A 15,060-nucleotide genomic window follows, 5' to 3' on the forward strand; every position below is an offset into this window, starting at 1 on the left:
ACTTAAGTAAAAAATCAACCCAGAAATAGGGTAAAACTTACTTTATCAGCGATGGCAAAAGCAGTATGGCATGTCCTGTTTTGGCTTTGCAAAGTCACCAGCCTACAATCATGACTTCCGTCGAGATTACGGGTAAAGGTATCAGGAAAAATAGGATTTATCATCTTTAGAATGAGAAATATTATTCCTCCTTTCATGCGAAAATACTTAATCACGAAAAAACGAAACCAACAACCAAATAAACAACCGTAGAGTGCGAGGAGAGAAAAGCGTATCACCTTTTCTCCGCGGAGTGACTCATCTTCTTATTGTAGAATCTCACTTGAAATGTCATTTTCGCGCCCAATATTCCAATATTGTCATTCTGCAGCGCGGGAGTTGCTCTCTGCCTCTGTGTCTGAATGTTGTAGCCGTGCATTTATTGAACTGTTTGTCTTAATTTAGTGTCTGGTGAAGGAATAAGTAAAAGACAAAATGCAGCGGAGCATCGCGTAAGTACACATCGCACAACTTCTCTCTGTTTGCTAGTGGAAGTAGCGTTAGCTTGGTGACGTCTGGACATGTCTAGTGCTTGCTAGCTTAGCTGATTCAGTACATGTGTGTTAAAGGATATTTAAGTGTTTATATCACCCTGAAACGTTCCCTATCCAGTTGAAGTAAGTGTAAACTGCACGACCTGTAAGTTAGCATTAGCATGTATGAGGTAAACATACATTTAGGTGAGGGTCTGCAACTTTTACCCTAGCACGCAAACTTTACCAGAGTATGACATGATCGTAGCTTTAAAACTAAGCATTAGTCATCAGACAGCACACGTTGTAAAGCATGAAGAGGTTTTGGCGATGTGAGATGATAACAACATGACATTTAGCTTCAAAAAGGGGGAAATCTGAACTGATCTCTGCACATATTCCAGTTAGCCTACGAGCTACACGTATAGCCAGAAGAAAGAACCAAGAGGTCAATTAAAGTCGTCTGTATAGCCTCTACAAGTTAGAAATGATGTGTGTATTTGCATGCTTACCTCTCTGTCTTCTCCTGTTTTCTTTCCTGCATCAGATCCTTCTTTCAGCCCAAAGGCAAGGAGATCCAGAAGAAAAATGCAGATGAATCTGTGAAAAAGTGAGACTTTATTTTCTTTGTTAATGTTTATGCAAACATTTACTGGTAGATGACCAAAAAGCACCTTGAAAATATAAACAAGTATGCAGATTTTTTTAGCTGTTAGTTCAGGAAAAGCATGCTTTTGTAAATTAAAAAGTGACTTACAGCTTTATTGTGCACTATAACCTGTGCAAGAAAGTGTTAATCTATTATATGCAAAATCACAAAATCAAACAGACAAAGCTGCAGTTGAGCATCAGTGGCTGTAAGCTATTTTTGGTGTCTTTCTTGATTCAGCTTATGAAACATAAGCTTAAAGAAATTATCATTTGTTTTTATCTTTTTATATATATTTAATTGGAGGATTTGTTGGAATATATGTGGAAACACTGACAGAGAGAAGACCTAAAGACCTGAAAGTCCAAACTGAAATCCCTCAGAATGGGCACAGTTGGACAAAAGGCAGCCCTATCAGTGCTTTAGCTGAATTTCAAACAAACTTCTCTGACAGCTTCAGTTTGGGGAATTATCTTTGTACCGTCCTGAATCACAGATCTGTGCTGCTCTGCAAAGCTTCTCTGTGACCAGTTTTATGATAATCAAAAGAGCAGATAACTTCCTCATCTGTGAGCTGCTTTGATGACTATTCATTATCTCCAGACTGTAACATCTTTAAAGCGTATTTAAAAACCCACTCATCTTTTTTAGTTATGATATCTTCATATGTGCATTGACCTCTCTTTTATTTCTCCTGCCTTGATTTCATGACCTTTTTATGCTTTTTAAATCATCTTTAACACATAATTCTGATCCTTGTTGCATTATTTTGTGAATGAAGCTCATTTCTATTTATTTGATTCATGAAGTGTCTCTTCTATGTGTCTGTGCTCGTCTCCAGAACTGTCAAAAGCCCGCTTAAGGTGCAGAACGGCGTCCAGGAAGCCGATTCACCCATCAAGAAGGTTGCCAAACGCAGCCGTCAGATCCTGGACAGCGATGACGACGATGTGCCGGTGGTTAAAGAACAAGTCCCTGCAAAGGGAGAGAAAGATGCTGCTGGTAAAACGGAAAAGGTAGGAGACGTTTGAGTAGACTCATGAAGACTTCACACACAGTGCTCCTGATGAATGTCTGATTTTATGATTGCAGCAAATCAGTTAAAACGATCACTCTTGTTCTGAGAAAAGAAAGTGACGGCGGGCAGCCAATCAAACATTTTGAATCCCTTTCACTCCAGTGTTGACTGGATTTTAAAAGGCAGTTAAAGCTCCTGTATTTGTATTGCTGCCTGTTGTTTATCGCCGGGTTGGAAAACAGTGTAGCACAAAGGCACGGTAATTGTACAGTGATTCAGCATGTTGAATGTATATGTCAATAAGCCACATAATGAGAGGACCTGATTATTGGCTTCAGCTGTCACTTGACCACCTGTCGCTTGACAAACACCTCTATTAACCGCTGTTTATTCGATGTAACGTGTCAGAAATGATTCATTATTTCTTCACGGAGGAGAGGGATTGTTGCTGATGCAGAATACCCAACATCACTTTGAAATGATGACTGTTATTAAATATTTTCAATGATTATGCACTGGTGTGCAGTCTGTTACTGCTGGCCACAGAGCAGCTTCTGAAACATAAATACAGAGCAGACGTTAATGATCGCTTTAATCTGTTAATAAGCTTTTTATGGTTTCCAAGTTCGGCCTTGATGTGTGAGAAAGAATTTTCTGCCAGTTTTAACAGTTCCAGCACACTGCTTGATGTTTTTCTTGCTCGGCTTTGCTGCTCATCGATAATATACAGAGGTCAAAGCTCTAGCGACTGTTTCATGCACCTTGTCTTTTCCAATAGACTGGATCTAAGAAGTGAATTCAACCTCCAAGATTTGTGAATAACCACCAAGGGGTAACTCCAGCTCTTGATCGTGTTGGAAAGAGCTTCACTTCTGACTTGATTTCATACCTGAGTAGAGATCACATCATATCGACACGTTTCATGTGCGGTGCAAGCTCCTAACCTGACTTTTAAAGGTGGTTGCCGGTCTGCCGGCTGTAGAGCTCTCTGTGTTTTTTTTCCCCTCCTTCTCCTCTCGGCCCTTTTTGAACGATGCGCTTCATTGCACAACAAACTTGTTTCCTCACTGATGGAGGTGTGTGTCAGTCAGGGTTTGCAGTACTGTTTTCCAGCACTTTCTGAAAAGCACCAATACTCTACCTCATAGATTTTGTGGAGGTTTCCTAGTTCTCTGTATTTTGCTCTCAGCTCTTGGTGTTGACAGGTCATTGTTAGACTTCTATAGACTAAAAAAACTCCTTTATTTCTGCAGAAATTGGGCTTGGGTGATAGCAGTCCACAGAGCTCCAGAGCTGCACAGCCAGCCCTGCTTTTTCTAATGTCAGCTGTGGATGAAAGAATTCAGAAGTTGACTGAAAAAGGAAAGGAATCAAAATTCTGATCTGGTGTAATTTCCCTTTTTTATGCTGCAACACTCTCAATGAATTCCAACACTAAGGCTGAACAATACTGAGTAAAACTGATTTTGCTTTTTTTTCGTCTGTCTGCAGCATAGATAGTGAATTCTTGGTGCCTTCACTCTCTCCTCTGATTTCTGATCACAACAGATGCTACATATCATGTGTCTTCTTCTAAAACCCCAAAAGGACTTAAAAAAAACCATTTAGGATCTGCCTTTAGCTGTGTTTACACTGCACTTATAAAAGACCTAAATCTGATTTTTTTCACCTAAATGTGACCCATACTGCTTTATTTCTGACAGTGTGAACTGTGCTGTTCACATTTCCAGTCAGATTCAGGACACTTTCAAATGTGATACTGAATCGCATACATATCACATTATCTTGAAGGGAACCGTGGTTTGAACAGCCAGGGCCGCATTTATTGCGACTTTAAAGTTATTCTGGAGGGACACATGGCACAGTTCTGCGCCGCACCCAACCTCTTTTTCCACACTTCACTTGGTGGCGGTTATGCACCGATAAGTTTGTTTGCCAACCGCCAACAAACCCCGAAGAAGAAGAAGAAGAAAATAAAGATCTGCACCACAGACAAAAACTCAGGCCCTGTTTTTAACCTAAGACCCTAAATGAGGCTGCTGGCTGCAACCATGCTCGTTTACGTAAACACCGTTTTGTGCCCGACAGCATTAATGTTTAACATGCAAGTCACTTCAGGAATGTGAGCTTTTCACATCGGACTCCACAGACTGGCCACATATAAAAATGTAGTTTGAAAAACCAAAGACAAAACCAGAATTGAGCATTAAAGTGATACTCTGGGATGGAACAAGTTGGGTCCTATCACAAGGTTTAGGGCAGAAATTACCCCTACAGCAGTGATTTTGTGCAGCAGAAGCCCAGAGCGCTCGCACCAAACACCCCCTCCCTGCTCCTCTGCTGGTTTCCTCTGCACTCAGACGGGGCCATATTTTACTTGACTAAAAACACAAATAAACGGACTCCAACCGAAAAAATCTGATATCGGTCTGCATTCACGCTTTATTTAGAGAATTTTCAGCGCGTTACTTTCACACAAAAACACCGCTAAATGAGGCTGTAATTCACATCGTGTCTCTTCGTCCTGGCAGACTACCTGTGTTTATATCTGGCTGATACACTAAGCGGCGAGCGCCTCGTTGCCAGCTGTGGCTCTGCAGCGGAGGTAGCGCCGTTTTACGCCTGACCTAATTACAGTTAAATACTCTTAGGAAATTAAAGTTTCTTGCATTGATATGGTGTACTCACTTTCATAATTACATCAATGAAAAAATTGAAAAAAAAAAATCAAAATAATATTGACAATAATATCGTTTATCGGCAATAATATTTAGGAAAATTATCATCTAGCAAAATTTGTTATTGTGACAGGCCTACACATATGGTTTGAATAGTAACGCAGTCCTAACATGCTCCAATTCTGTTGTTGTTTCAGAAGGACGATGTGTTTAAGGCAGTCCCCACCCCCCTGTCTCCTCCACCCGCCCCAGCAACCCCTGTGACTCCTTCCACTCCTGCCACTCCTGCCACGTCAGCTTCACCTGGAACCCCAAGCACCCCAAACTCCACCTCACCTTCTGGGTTCGTGAAACGCAAAACAGGTGAGCCCAACAGGTTCTCATTACACCACTGCTGTTATTAATTAGTGATTTTAAACTTTTCCTCCAAACTTGCTCCAGTTTTGAACTTTGACACCAGCTGAGGATTGATCGTTTTTCTGCCTGGAGCTATTTAATACTTGATTACTTGTTAGCAGGAGCCTAATGGATTCAAATACTCATTATTTCACAATGAGAGCAAAAAATCACAACATTCATCACAAACTGAACGCATGAGGAGTCTGCTCGTGAGGAACAGTTATGTACTCCTGTTTCATTTATCTCTTGACTCCCGGGAAGGGCGTCAACCACCAGTGGACTCGATTGTCTTGTCACTTTCTCCTCTTCTGCAGACACTGTACAAGCTTACATCATTATTTTCCTGCATGTATTTACATAATAGTAATAATCTTATTATTCCTGCATTGTCTTGCGATGTGTAGTTTCTGCTGACTTAATGGAACCAGCGGAGCAAGTCGTCGTATTACAGCAGCTGATTGTCTGTGCTTCACATTGCATTTGCAGGCTTTGGTAACTTACTTTACAAAATAAAAGCACAAACATACGTAGTGATGATTGTTTTAATGCTGCAGTCTGTACCTGACAGCTTGCACACGTACAGAACGAGCGTGAAAGCGAGGTTTTTTTTCAGTCATCATCGGCGCCTTTAAACGAGAAGCATGTGTTAACTGCTTTGAATGAAACATAATAGCAGAGTGATTTAAGAAGTGTTTTGTCCTCGATGTATTTCCATGTTGTACCTGAAATATAAACCCGACAATGTAAGCAATCACAACACCTCCTTGTTTCCTTGCGTCGTTTACTTCATCCTACTTCTGCAGCTCGTTCTTTCATCATCTCATTCTCTTTGTGTTTGATGACTGCGGTCGTCTGCCACAATAAGAGCCCCCGCCATCGTCACCACTGGAGAAAACAGAACATTAAAGAAAGGCTCTAATTCCAGCAGAAATTGCAATCTTAATGACGCTGGGTTAATGCTTTCATTATAATAACTAGAAGGAAAACACCAGCAGAGCTACCTGTGCTGGAATATAACAAGCAGCAGAACAGAGGCGGATGTGGAACCAAAACTAAAATTACCCTCAAGCACCACTGCTGCATAAAATTACAGAGGAAATTACACTGGAACCCTGAGCTGCTGTGCTGCATAATATCTTTCAGGATGGAATTAGTGTTTTCATTAGCAGAAATACGTAGCTAAGATTCTCTTCTTCTCATTGCCCTACATCTGCAGAAAGAGCCGCCCTGTTTTCATCTCCCTTTTCTCTTTCTGTTTGATCATGCTGTGATTTCAGTTGGGATGCTTCTCACTCCTTCTCCTTCTTCTTCTTTTTTTTTTCCTCCCCGTCTTTCTTTTTATGCAATGCCTGTCCCTGACGTGTGCAGCAAGGAAGATGTTCCCCAAGAGGAAGCTTGATGAGAGCCGGAGTGAGAGTCAGAAGGCCGAGTCTGAGGTCAAGGAGGAGCAGGGTCAGCAAAACAAACGTCCCCGTGTGGACAGCGGTGGCGGCAGCGCAGGTATGCTTTCACCTCTGCTTTGAGTCTGATACTGCAGTGCACAGAAACACAGTGAGGGAGGCACATGACAGAGAGATAAACCACAGACTTTCAAGGATTTTATAAGTTGGGGAGTTGCTCAAACACTTAACACATGAAAGAAACCATGAGATGTTTTTTTTTTGGGTAGACATGCACATCATCTCTTAAACCATACATATCCATATCCAAAGCCAAGCCAAGGGGCCAATCATGACCTGAGATCCAGTTTCATATGGCCCCCAGCTTTTATCTTACAATGAGGTGATTCTGACTAAATTACAGTTTTGTAAAAAAGCAGAAAAAGATAAAAATAAGTGTAAGAAAAATAGGGATGGGTACCGAATCAGGTACTTTTGTTCAAATTCAAATTCTGTAAAAAGTACAGGTACCATGTTTACGTACCTAAACACATTCTTGTGACTGTGAGGGAGTGGAAGAGTAGGTGAATTTCCATACTGGACATGAACACAGCATTGCAAGGTTATAAATTGAAGAATGAATATGTTAAATTGAAAAAATATATAAACTTTATTACAAAACAAATTGACATGTTATACCACATAAACACAAAAAAGTACCGGAAATAGGTACCGTTGAGTACCGGTACTAATTACCCTATTGTTTCAAAAGGTAGCCATCCCTAAAGAAAAAATGTTTAGATCGAGGGTAAGAAATATTTGGTGCTAAAAATGTCATTTGCAGGTCAAAACAGACTGAGTATGAAAAAAATCCTGATAAAATCAAGATCCTGATCTTGCCATAAGAAAATTCTGACATATTTCCCTCATACCGCCTCCTATTGGAAAAGAATTTCCTTTTGAAAAAGCAGAGTTTGCTGATGTTTACACTGCAGCTAACACTGCAGAAAACTGACCATATATCATCTGGTATCAAGTAGGGATGCACCATGCTAAATTATTTTTTGCCAATATCTGACATGCCAATTTTTAACAACTCATTTAGCGGATACCGTTATTTTTTCTGTGCACAGAATTTCAGAGATCAACTCTCCTCTGTTTTGGAAGTAGCACATTGTATTATAGTACATACTCTTATCACATTTGTTACGTAATAAACATTTCTTGTGCAAAATTAGAAAAATATATATATATATATCTATGACAACTTCTTACACACAACATTTTTTTGAAAAGATAAATCATACTTTAAAGCTGGATGATGCTCTTTCTGGAAAAAAAATCATAACCACAACAACAATCAGGGCAAATTTGTCCAATTTCACAATTGACAGTTAGTAAACATAACCTCTGTTTATAGGGAACATATGAGAAGTGCCAATTTACAGCAGTTAAACTCAAATTGAATAAAATGGTTTACTTTGGTAAAAAAGTTTAAGTTTAACTTAAAACAGGGACCAAATGTGGTTCTACTCAATCTAAACTGTTCAAACAAAACCACAAAAAGTGCAGAAAATACACACAGCTTCAGCTTGTTGTTTTATTGGTTTATTATGTTGGCGGGATTTTGTGTGTTGGCTGATAACCAAGGTTTTATTTTCAAGCCAATATCGGTTGATAAGGTGCCGATAATATCATACATCCCCTGTATTAAGAGACAATTAAGAAACAAGTGAGGTTTTAATTTATAAGTCTGTAATGACGGTACAAGTATGTTGCCTGCACCACCTAAGGACTGTTGTTTTTATCAAGAAAGATCAAATGCAGCAAACATGTCATTGTTACAATCACAGTCAATAAACATATCAGTTGTTTTTTTTTTTCACAAAATCCAGGAGGGCCCTCTTTGAAAAAAGTTTTGACACCCCTGCCTTAAAGAGTTCCAGTCACTCATAAACTAGTATACTTCCTGTCTGTATCTGGTCTGCACAATATGAAAAGAATATGTTCTGTATGGCAACAAAATCATCATGAAACGTGATAAACAAACAATCATGAAAGAAAGCATGTTATCTTAAATCAGTCTTTATGTCCATCTCCTGTTGACGCTACCGTGTGGTAAACACTCAGACTTCTCTGGACTGTCAGTCAGCTCTTCAGTCGAGCAGCAGGTAAACTAACCTGCAGGTGCAGAAGAAGAAACACACACAGTCTTTAACGTAAATGCTTTCTTTCACTTCACAATAAAAACACAAACAAAACAAAGCCAGGAGGGGAAAATGAAACAGTTTAACATCCACTTTGATTTGATAGCACAGGAGCTTTAACTAAGACTGTATTTACTCCCATGGGATTACTGTGTATGTATACAGACACCTTTTGAAGCACTGACATGTGTGAAGTAATCCCCTTCAAAGTAAAAGTCCCAACTTTTTCCACATTGAATTTTACTGTACTCTATTACAGCCTGGTTGTAATTTACAGCCAAAATTTACTCAATACTGAAACTAGTGATTGAAGTCATACACCCTTCAAACTTCAGCTGAGTCCTCTGTTTCAGTCAACAACTCTCTCCCCCTGCCTTATTTTCTCTATCAAAGAATATTTTTGATTTTGTCCCTGAACATGACAAGTACCTCTGTGGCCAGCGTCTGACTGGATGCAGATTGGCTGTGTGACTGCAGCAGAACAGCTTGACTTTCATTTATGTAAACAGATCAGACTGTTCAGATTGCCAGTGTGAGCAGCGAGCTTCACGTCCGTCTCACACTGCCAAAACCTGGAGTATGGATCACTCTTCCAGTTTTTTCTGCAAGCTGTTGGCTGATCTCAGCCAAGTTGACAGAAAAATATAAATTTAGCGCTGTAGTGGCTTAAAATTATATTAATGTTATGGGCATAATGTACAGTGTGGTGTCACCTCCCGGAAGCTTTTATGGCTTTTATTTGAAGTTTTGCCCAGAACAGTTATTTTATGAATGAAGTCTCCTGCACAGCTCTTAATCGGAGTCTCTGCTCAACTATTGGTCAAAAATTCATCAAAAGTCTCACTGACTGAGCAATACTAATTATTATATAATATGAAGTTAGAAGAAAATTTCCTATGATGACTGCTAGGGGTGAGTATTGGCAAGAGCCTCTGGATATGATATGCATCATGATATGTGGATCATGATACAATAGTATTGCAATGTTTTACAATATTACAGTATTGTGATATTCTATGCAGTTAACTAAGAAAAAATAGAGATGATATATAATTATAAATGATAATAGTAATACATTTTATCTGTATTTTATTTGTAAAGCACTTTTCATCAAAATGATCGCAAAGTGCGACAGTAAAGCAAGGTTAAAAAACAAAACAAGATTACAAACAGGTTTAATGCTTTCAGAGAAAGCTTTTTTAAAAAGAAAAGTTTTTAGGCCCTTCTTGAAAGAGTCTGTTGTTGGTATTCCTCAAGTGAGGAGTGGCTGAGCTAAAGGCCCGATCACCCATCGTACATAGTTTCGTCCTGGGAGGCAGATGGAGGTAGTTGTTACCCGAGCGGAGGCGTGATTAGGTTTGTGGTGTGAGGACTTCTTTTAGGCCCCGTTTACACGACAAGGTTTCATCTGAAAACGCTAAAACGCGTGAAACGTGAAAATAATCTGCGTTTACACGGAAATGATGATGGACTAAAAAAGCTTTAGTAATCATGCCAGTCCTGTAGGTGGTGCTGTAACTGTCTTGTCCAGAAGCCACTTTTGGGAGATCGCCACCGAAGTAGAGTTGAGCAGATCATCTGATGTATTGAGGCATACTAAGTGTAGAAGTGGAGCAACAGATGCACATTTTGTTGAAAGACAGTCAGCAGATTGAGCAGCACAAGCACAGCACAGTAGTTCGCGACGATGGTAACAATGGTACTGTTGTCCTGTTATATGCACACGCGGTGAGGTGGAGTGTGACGTCAGCATTTCCACAGAAAACCCTGGCTTACTGTTTACACAGCAACGGTGTCGTCAACGTTTCAAAGAAAAATCCCACTCTGGAGGCTGTTTTCAAAAGTTTGCGTTTCACCCTAAAACCTTTGTCGTGTAAACGGCCGCTTAGGTATGGGGGCGCGTTTCCATAGGTGCAATGATGAGGTAGATGGGAGATTTTGTATTGAATCCTGAATGAGACCGGAAGCCAGTGGAGGGAGTGAAAGATGGGTGTTATGTGATCATACTTCAGCACCCTCATTAGGATCCTAGCGTTGCTGTTTTGGATATATTGATTGGAGTTTTTGTAGCCGTTTTGTACTCAGTCTTTCAGCGTCTGAAAGACTGAGTAAAGGACAGAGTTTTGCAATGTTTCTTAGGAAGTGAAAGGAGGTTTTGTGGATATGTTACTTTAAAGCCAGTTGATGACAGAGGAATGTGCTGACCAGGGAAGATGATGTGGGTTATGGAGGATGACTGGACCTGGTGCAGTGTGCCATGTATGTATAAAATATTACTCAAAATTAAAAGGACCAAGTAAAACATTGTCTGCGGCATGCTGATTTGCTCAGTACAACAAAAACCCACATTATCAAGTTTAGAAATTCCAAATTTTAAATATACTTTGAGATGATATTAAGTATACAATCTACTGGCAACATACAGGGTAGTAGCTCTTCAGTGCCATATACTGCAGTGGAAATGTGGAAGTTGTATTTTACTTCCAACTTGGCTACAAAAAATAAGAAATTCTTATTTGTACAAAAATACTGTTATTGAGAGTTGAAGTATTGATACTGTATTGATGGTCAGAGTATCACTATATATTGCTGTATCAATATTTTTTACGCACCTCTAATAACTGTTGACAGTCAAAAGTTTATGGCCTCATTTTGGGTGAAATATATATATATATAAAAGACGATACTGACAGCAGAAAGTTGTGCACTCAACAGGTAAGTAAGACTGTCAGTTTGAATGCAGTGACAGCACACACCAGAGCTAGTCCAAAGCCATCATAACATCCTCGTTGATGGATTTTGAGTATCCTTAATGGAAATACATGCAGGTGACATTCATCAACTACAATCAATACTGATAAAGTCGCAGCTACAATCAAATAAAACACAGACAAATAGAATCCAGTGTGTGGTCAGGGATGTCTTTGTGATCAGACCACAGAAAAAAGATTAAATCATTTTCTAATGTACAAGATTTATTCAGTCTGTCAGATAAAATTTGTGAAATAAGGTTGTTTTAGGTCTCCATGGGCCCGGGGGAGTTTGTGACAGGTGTTGAGATAATCTCTGGTGTTCGCTTTAACATGAACTGACACGACTGATGTGTTTACGTCAGAAAATAATGGTTTGTAAGCCAAAGAGATGCACTGTAGCGATGACACTATAAGAGATAGGATTCTCAAAATTAAAGACCCGAAGTCCTGAACAATCAGTGTTTATAGCAAAGAATCAGTGTAAAGTCATACACCAGTGCCAAAACTTTCCTTTTATTCAAGAGTGAAAAGAAAATTCTAACATTCAACATTTTCTATCAAGATAAAGTTTCACTTTTACTTTACTGGCCGCTTACTGCAAGAAAATGGAGATGTTGCACTGTGATTGACACAGCTCTGTTGACAAATGCAGCTCCAGCAGCGCTGTGTGTACAGGTTGAGCACGGCAAAGGAAGTACCAGAGCACACACTGAATTTTCCATAATAGTTTCTATTTTTAAACCAAAACAGAAATTGGCTCTCCCAGAATGTGCCGGAATGAGGGACGTGTGCCGTTTTGTCTGATTTGAATGCGAGTTTTGGTTCATGAGGAGAGTGGCATGTCATAACCTCACTCCTGCCAGCCAGGGCAGAGGAGTCTGGCTCTGAATGCCCGAGATGTCAGCGGCTGTCATGGGAGTATTTTGGCTGCTCATCTCCTGCAGAGTTTGTTGAAGATGTGCTGTCAGTCTTCATTCACAGTGTTTGAGATGTGCCGTCGCTTAGAAGACACCTGTGTAAATACAGCATCCACCAACAGCACTTTGCTTCCTCTGTTAACCTGGCCTGAATGACAAGAGCATCTATGCTATAGCATTTTTAAATACTGAGTTACTGGTTATTTGTAAGAATTAAGAAAGAATATCAAATATCAACAAACAGGATTTACCCTGGGGAATGAATAAGTGTATCTTAATCTTAATCTTAATCTTGAAAGCAACAATTGAAACATAAATTACAATCTCTGATGCTCTGTCAGTAGTCAGTTCATGGCTGTGCTGGGAACGTTTCACATAGTTGTCAGGTTCTCGGAACCGTTTCCAGTTATCCAGGACTTTCAGAGAGGCATTAAGGCTGATTTATGCTTGATGCATCTGCAGGGTCTGCAGGGTCTGCGCGGCTTCGTGCGGATGAATGACATCATTTTGGCACCTACAGAGTCCTTTTCACGTGGAAAATTTCCATGCCACGCACACTCTTTTTTTTAATAATTCTTTTTTTTTTTGTTGGAAAATACATTTTTATTGATAAACAATTAAGCATTTCTTATACAAAGTCCTTTTCCAGCCTTTTGTATTTACACATATGCAGAATTTTGTGTGTCTCCTTCAAAAATATACCGTTAGACATATTCTCCTTGTTGCTGTTTACATTTTAAATGTGTGTAAATCTCCATATAATATCCACATATGTTACATCACTCATATAAATGAATAACTATGTACAAATGAACAAAGGGAGTTTACATTTACATTGTCTCTCACTTGGGAGGTTGGGGGAGAATAACTGATAGTAGGGTCAGACAAAGTCTGCTCTAAATGGGGTATCAAAATCAATCCACTTATTTCAGATGAGATAAAATTTATCTTTCTGAATCCTTAGATTGTAGGTCAACTTCTCCATTTTAATAGTAATAATAATAATAATAAATTTTTTTGTAGAGCACTTTTCATCAAAGTGATCTCAAAGTGCGACAGTAAAACAAGGTTAAAAACAACAACAAGATTACAAAAAAGTTAAATGCCTTCAGGGAAAGCTTTCTATGATTATTTCGAACCACTCATCTCTTGTAGGTGGTAGAGGATTGAGCCATTTTCTAGTGATGGACTTTTTGCTAGCTGCCAGGAGGGCCTGCAATAACTTTTTTTCACTAGCACACTCGAAAATTTCTAACCTCCCATACGGAGACACGCGGACAAGATGGCAGAAGTCCAAATAATCAAGACAAGCTGTCCCACTTTCTGGGACCCTCCCAGTAGCGTGCCAGACCAACCTCGGAGGTGGAGCTACAACACTGCAGTTTGTTGATTGGTCAAAAGACTCGTCACTCGCTGTGCAACAGTAGCTGTATTTCTCCTTGCGGCACACAGACTTCTCTGAAACAAAACTTGATTGCACTTTGTATAAATAAAGCCACATGCCAATCACAAAGACGGCTAATGGCAAGATGTTGCTGCGGCAAGTTGTTGGATGTTTCCTAGAGTTGCTCTTTGACTGTGTCACGTTTTTCTTCTTTGTTGGATTTATTTGCTGGGTACACTGTGTCGGGCTGCTTTGGTGTCACGTTATTGTTAAACTGATGCGGCTGTCAGCATCCGGCTTACACGCGGCCTACCACAAGGGGCCACGGTTGGCTGTAGAAATCGAGCTATTAATGGTGGAGGTGTGGTTGGGACAATCTTGATCTCCTTGAGGAACACCATACTGCATTCTCCACACTTTTTCTGACTCCTGGCTGGTCCTGTGAGCTCATCCGTCTTATTTACCAGCAATCTCACATTGCCCATGGTGACAGAGGGAAGACACGGTTTATTTCTCCTCTCAGACAGCCTCTGTTGTCTTGCACCAGATCTTGTCATTTCATTCTTTGTTTTATTGCAGGAGTCTCTAGCGGTTTGGTCGGTGAACTGGTCGGCTTCAATGCTACCAGCTTAACCAAGGTGTAAACATAGCAGGCCTGTTGCGCAACTGCATCAACAACAGAAACGGAGTGATGGCTCTGACAGTGAAAAACAGTCTACAGCTCTCTCCAAACACATGCTCAGAGTGAAAAACATCCCCAAAAAATCTCAGACAAATATCTGACACGTTTTGTAAAAATTAAGTAAACTAGAAAAGCACTCAGAGAGCGCAGACATCCACCAAGCATATTGTGATTGTCATGTAACACTTTAGTCCTACTTTGATGTTATACTCACTTTCAGCAGACTGTCTGCTACAATTTGGTGTTAGTTGCAGGTTTGTACGATAATTTGTTATCTGACAATGTTGAAAATGGTGATGACCCAGTACATATTGTCAGGGTCTGGATCGTACTTTTACATCTGTCAGAAATTATGGTGACCTTGCCTTGTATTGTTTTACAAAGCAGTTCGACCATTTATCCTTGAGTTATATACTCATATATGGTGAAAATGGCCCTATCTCACAATGATAAAGAATCCTTTAAAAGAATCCTGGATCCAT

At 39.8% G+C, this 15,060-nt stretch overlaps 1 protein-coding gene across 1 annotated transcript in view; it reads left to right on the forward strand.

Moving 5' to 3' along the window:
• Window positions 1-328: 328 nt before the first annotated feature.
• Window positions 329-15,060, forward strand: part of lig1 (ligase I, DNA, ATP-dependent) — an 83,413-nt gene continuing 68,681 nt past the window's right edge. Inside the window, exons 1-5 of the mRNA XM_074689357.1 lie at window positions 329-491; window positions 1,060-1,122; window positions 2,003-2,177; window positions 5,055-5,220; window positions 6,625-6,756. Of these exons, the coding sequence (XP_074545458.1) occupies window positions 475-491; window positions 1,060-1,122; window positions 2,003-2,177; window positions 5,055-5,220; window positions 6,625-6,756 (553 nt within the window). The 5' untranslated portion in view covers window positions 329-474. The remainder of the gene's footprint in view (window positions 492-1,059; window positions 1,123-2,002; window positions 2,178-5,054; window positions 5,221-6,624; window positions 6,757-15,060) is intronic.

Source organism: Halichoeres trimaculatus, unplaced genomic scaffold, assembly GCF_033239565.1.
Source record: "Halichoeres trimaculatus isolate MK-OKI-2021-1 unplaced genomic scaffold, fHalTri1.1 fHalTri1_scaffold_15, whole genome shotgun sequence".
In the NCBI taxonomy this organism is placed as follows: Eukaryota; Metazoa; Chordata; class Actinopteri; order Labriformes; family Labridae; genus Halichoeres; species Halichoeres trimaculatus.